This window comes from Ceratina calcarata, unplaced genomic scaffold (genome assembly GCF_001652005.2).
Source record: "Ceratina calcarata isolate Rehan_Ccalc_2016 unplaced genomic scaffold, ASM165200v1 scaffold123.2, whole genome shotgun sequence".
In the NCBI taxonomy this organism is placed as follows: domain Eukaryota; kingdom Metazoa; phylum Arthropoda; class Insecta; order Hymenoptera; family Apidae; genus Ceratina; species Ceratina calcarata.
In genome coordinates, this window is record NW_017133297.1 from 182,057 (window position 1) to 186,479 (window position 4,423).

The 4,423-nt window shown below is 40.8% G+C and overlaps 1 protein-coding gene across 1 annotated transcript in view; it reads right to left on the minus strand.

The window, feature by feature from the left end:
• Positions 1-2,455: 2,455 nt before the first annotated feature.
• The window catches only part of LOC108626849 (glutamate receptor ionotropic, kainate 2), a 48,640-nt gene continuing 46,672 nt past the window's right edge, over positions 2,456-4,423 (minus strand). Inside the window, exons 14-16 of the mRNA XM_018027777.2 lie at positions 3,906-4,137; positions 2,994-3,259; positions 2,456-2,811 (exon numbers count right to left, since the gene is read on the minus strand). Of these exons, the coding sequence (XP_017883266.1) occupies positions 2,575-2,811; positions 2,994-3,259; positions 3,906-4,137 (735 nt within the window). The 3' untranslated portion in view covers positions 2,456-2,574. The remainder of the gene's footprint in view (positions 2,812-2,993; positions 3,260-3,905; positions 4,138-4,423) is intronic.

The following is a 4,423-nucleotide window of genomic DNA, read 5'->3' on the forward strand; positions in this document are numbered from 1 at the left end:
TGAATAACAATGCAAGGAAATTAATAACAATTAATACATTTAATCGTTATTCAAATGAAATGGATGGGGAAATGATAGATTGTTGATAACCCAGATCCGAGCCAACGCTCCCGATTCGTAGATCGCGTCAACCGAGCACTCTGATTGGTCCGGGTTTTTTTGTTAATAACTCCTCAACCACGCCATCGATACATTTTTGCCTAATGATGTAGGTTTTCATAGAATCATTCATTCCAACAACAGTTTAAAATCGAGGAATTCGCAGTTTGAGGTGAAACGATCAGCATGCAGAGTCAGAGGAGTCTTCCTATTTGAAATTCCGTACGATCGTAAAGGATATCCCGCCGGTAGGTTTTGGACCAGGATTTGCACCTGTTGTTTTCGTCTGAAAAGCTCGCATGTGTATCTACCTACCTACTTTGGTACCCACGTCGTACCGGCAGGAGAGAGGAGGCTTCAATTCAGCAGGTCAGGCTCAAGATGAAGATGTATCGTAGATAACGCTGCCGGCACACCTAAGTGACGGCGACGCTTGTACCATAAAACTTAATTAACCCCTCGCAACGACGATTTATTTCAGTGTCGATTAAGGGGGTTCCACGATAATCTGAATCCGCTAGCTGGTTAAATCCCCCGGCCGCGTCGTTTAAATCGCATCCGACCGCGCGGTTTTGCTAGCCGCCTAAAGGATTTACGTCGATATTCCACATGAAGGATACATTTTATCGCTAGGAACCATCGTTAAGGGGAAGGTTAACGCGACGTTAATAAAACAGCTGGTTCGATGCTGAGGATAATTCAAAAATAGGATTCAGGTATCACGATTTCTGTAGAGAAAACTGTTTCATATTGGAGATGTAATGAAACTATCTATAGAACGTGTACAGAATATATGTAATTTATTATATTATATTTGTACATTTTCTTAAATTACCTCCATTTTTTTATTACCTTCAGTTGTGTTGAGGTTAATGTCTCCCAACAGTCATTTTTATTGTACATATTTATTTTATCACATAATCCAACATTTACTTTGAAAATTGAAGACTAAACGAACGCCATAATTATGATCGATGCCATATTTTAAAGATGGAAGACTTTGTGAAGAAGCCTCACGATTGGTCGAGCACAAAGCAACAATTGAAATCGAATTGTGATGAATATACAATAAATACAAGACAATGAAATGTTTCCCAACAATCATTTTTATTGTATATAAAGGGTGTTAAAAAAAACCATTTAATATTTATATATTATCTAAAAATTGGTGACTTTTCAACGTATGTTTACTAAAGCTCTTTTCCTCAGTACAGTGCATCCCATATACCATATAAATATTGAATGGTTTTTTTTTAACTATATGCATAATTAAATAATTAGACCATAGTCTCGTTAGATTTAATTGAAAATGGTGAGGTAATCTGAGATTGACAAGATCGTTCGCCTGTGCTTTTTAATCAGGAACACGACGCACGATCCGATAATAAGCATCCGCCAGGATATTAGCCTCTAAACACGCGTAGCTCGTAAAAGACGCGTCGGCGATGCCATAAAAACCGGGAAGTTTCATTTCACGAAACGAACGACTACGATTATCAACCGTCCCGTTGCAAAAATACCGTACAGTTAACAGGCCGTTCGTCCGCCGTAAATGTTGCTCGTAATCGTGTTACATGCTTTTACCGCCGCTATGAAAACCAGTATTAATTGGTGTCCTTTACGCCTTTATCACCGAACTGCCGGTAGACATGCCCGTACGACTTCATACTTTCAGACTCTTTCATCGGTGCCGCCTGCGGTCGGGCGAGCTGTCTATTCTTTTTAACCCGTCCCAGACGTCTAGATGCTATCGTCAACTGAGACTGACGACCGGCACCGAACTTTTCACTTTCACGCTACAGTCATTTTTCTTTCAGCCATCGATGTTGTTTAAATAAACGAGGAAACAGGCCTGAGAAATTCTCTGAAGGGAAAGCTAATGGAAACATTTTCGTCGCTTATGAGCCCAGTAGGTGTCCTGACGCAAATGGGTCGGTAAATTTGAAAGCGCCCTCTCGGTAAGGATCGACAGCTTCGCCCGGAAAAACGTGTAATAATGACACAAAGATGCCGACCTGTTCCCGGGGTGTGCCAGGGATCAGGGGACCTCCTCAGGTGATTCCACAGGGACAGAAATCTCCTAAACCAAGGGCACGGTTCGTTAGCGCCATTGTCACCGAGTCCAAATATTGTTGGATTCCTTCGGTCCCCGGGACCTACAGCGAAGATCTCTGCTTCCCATGACGTCGCCATTCTTGCGATTCTACCTATTCTCGAGAATGACGACTTTATGCGAGGAGTCAGTTTCACGCTTTCTCCCTTCCTCCGCTGTTCCTTTGAAACTCTCTTACGTTTCACGCTTTCAGTTTCGCTTTACATAGGAATAGGTGTTGGTATGAGAAAATAAGTAACGCCATTTTATTTCAATCGTTTTATTTGTTGAAAGATTGCGACTCCTACGATAAAATGAATTCCTTTATTTCTTGTTTTTAATCATGAAAGGTCGAATAATAATCGAGATTTGTTACGATGATTTCAATTCACTTTGAAATTGTTGCTGCGATTGTTGCCATTATCTTTGTCGACTTTGTCGATGATGTCGAGACGGAGGAAAGAGCCGACGACTGAACGGGCCGCCGACGCCGCTCGGCCGAGACCGCCGTCCGCCACCGAACTCGTGCCGCTGCTTTTCGCAATTTTCACGGGCTTCGTCTCCGCCCAGATGTTCACGGCGAATTTGAATTCTGCTACCAACGCCTCCCACGGTGTGATCTATGCCAAACGAAAAATCGAGCTTATTCATCGTTTGATATATGAAACAGCAAAACTGGTAATTCGTTCTCCAACTATTGACTTTTATTTACGAATGCATTTCTTCATTGAAAACCAGCCATTTTGACAGTTTCGGTGGTTCTAATGTCAAAGCAGATCACGAAAGCGATGTATGGCCTCACCTTTTCCTTTACGGCGACTTTCCGCACGTTCCACAGAAATTCGAGCACAGCCATGCCAAACGCACAACCAGACCCGATCCCCAGTACCAAAAAGACACCTCCGACGTTCGCTATACCTAATTCGCTAGACGAAGCGGACGATTGATCGACCTTTGCGCATTTACCACCACCGCGTTTCTCCCACCATTTCTGTTTAAGCTCTTGTAGTACCCCTTTCTCTTGTAGCATCAGAATCGCGCTGCTTATAGGAGTCCTATAAGGGGAATCTGTGAAGAAGTTCATACATATAACACCTTAAGGTCATCTGCCTTTTTATAAATAATAATACATTTTGTAATTGTATCTGTCAGTTAACAGTGACTAACAAGATTAGGCTTGATTAGGCTTAACGTGTTAATTATTATGTTGTGTTATTTATGTTAATTCTCAGATCATTAAAATGAAATGTCGGCACTGTACTTGCAGTCCCGAGAGTTTAAGACTGTTTTGCGTAGCTTAGAAGGTGGTGGGGGTTGCAATGAACTCCCTTCACACGGTTCAGTATACATAGTACAGTACTGAGATGCGCAGAACGATTAAAAACTGAATTGTGCCCAATCTTAGATTCTCGGGACCAGATTCGTCCTGGCCATACTAAGCCCGGCGTCTCGGTAACTCAGCCCCGGGAAAGAGTGGCTTTATTATTATTAACAATTTATTTTATCTATAATTCAATCTTAAAAAATAAACTTAACAATTTTTTTCATCTATAATTCAATCTTAAAAAATAAACTTAACAATTTTTTTCATTTATAATTCTCTTTAAAAACTAAGTCCTTAACATTATTTCGAATAATCATTGCTGCCTGGGAGACAGTAGGTACGAGTCCTATTCTATTTCGAAATCGTAACGAATAAAACTGTCGAACTCACTTCGAGGCAAAGCTATCCCGTATCCCTTGTTATCGATAAGACCTCCGACTTTGTCGAGGTCACAGTTTCTTTCCATTTTGTATTCGATGGTCGTGGATTCCATAAGAAAAACGTAATCCCGGTTCTGCTTCTGCACTCGCTCGACACCTTCGTCGTTCGTCTTGGTGAATACGCTTGGCCTCGCTTCGGTCATCGTAGCCCACATGCGTTGATAAGTCGAGGAGTTCGAATCCTACAACATGTTATATACCTCAGATAAAACAACTTTCATTTGAAGCATTTTTCTATATTTTGAGAAAAAAAAAAAACTCGATTTTGAAAATGACGCTTCTCATGAAAGAACTATATTCCTTATTTTCAATGAGGAATCATCTCCTTGTCGGTTGTAAGGTAAAGGAGGTAGTACCTGGACACTTTTGAACATAAATTTTTTATAATGTTTTCTACTACGAAATTTAAGCATAGTACATGAAAACTTATCATCTTAGCAGATAGCTGGGATCTCATAGTCATATTTA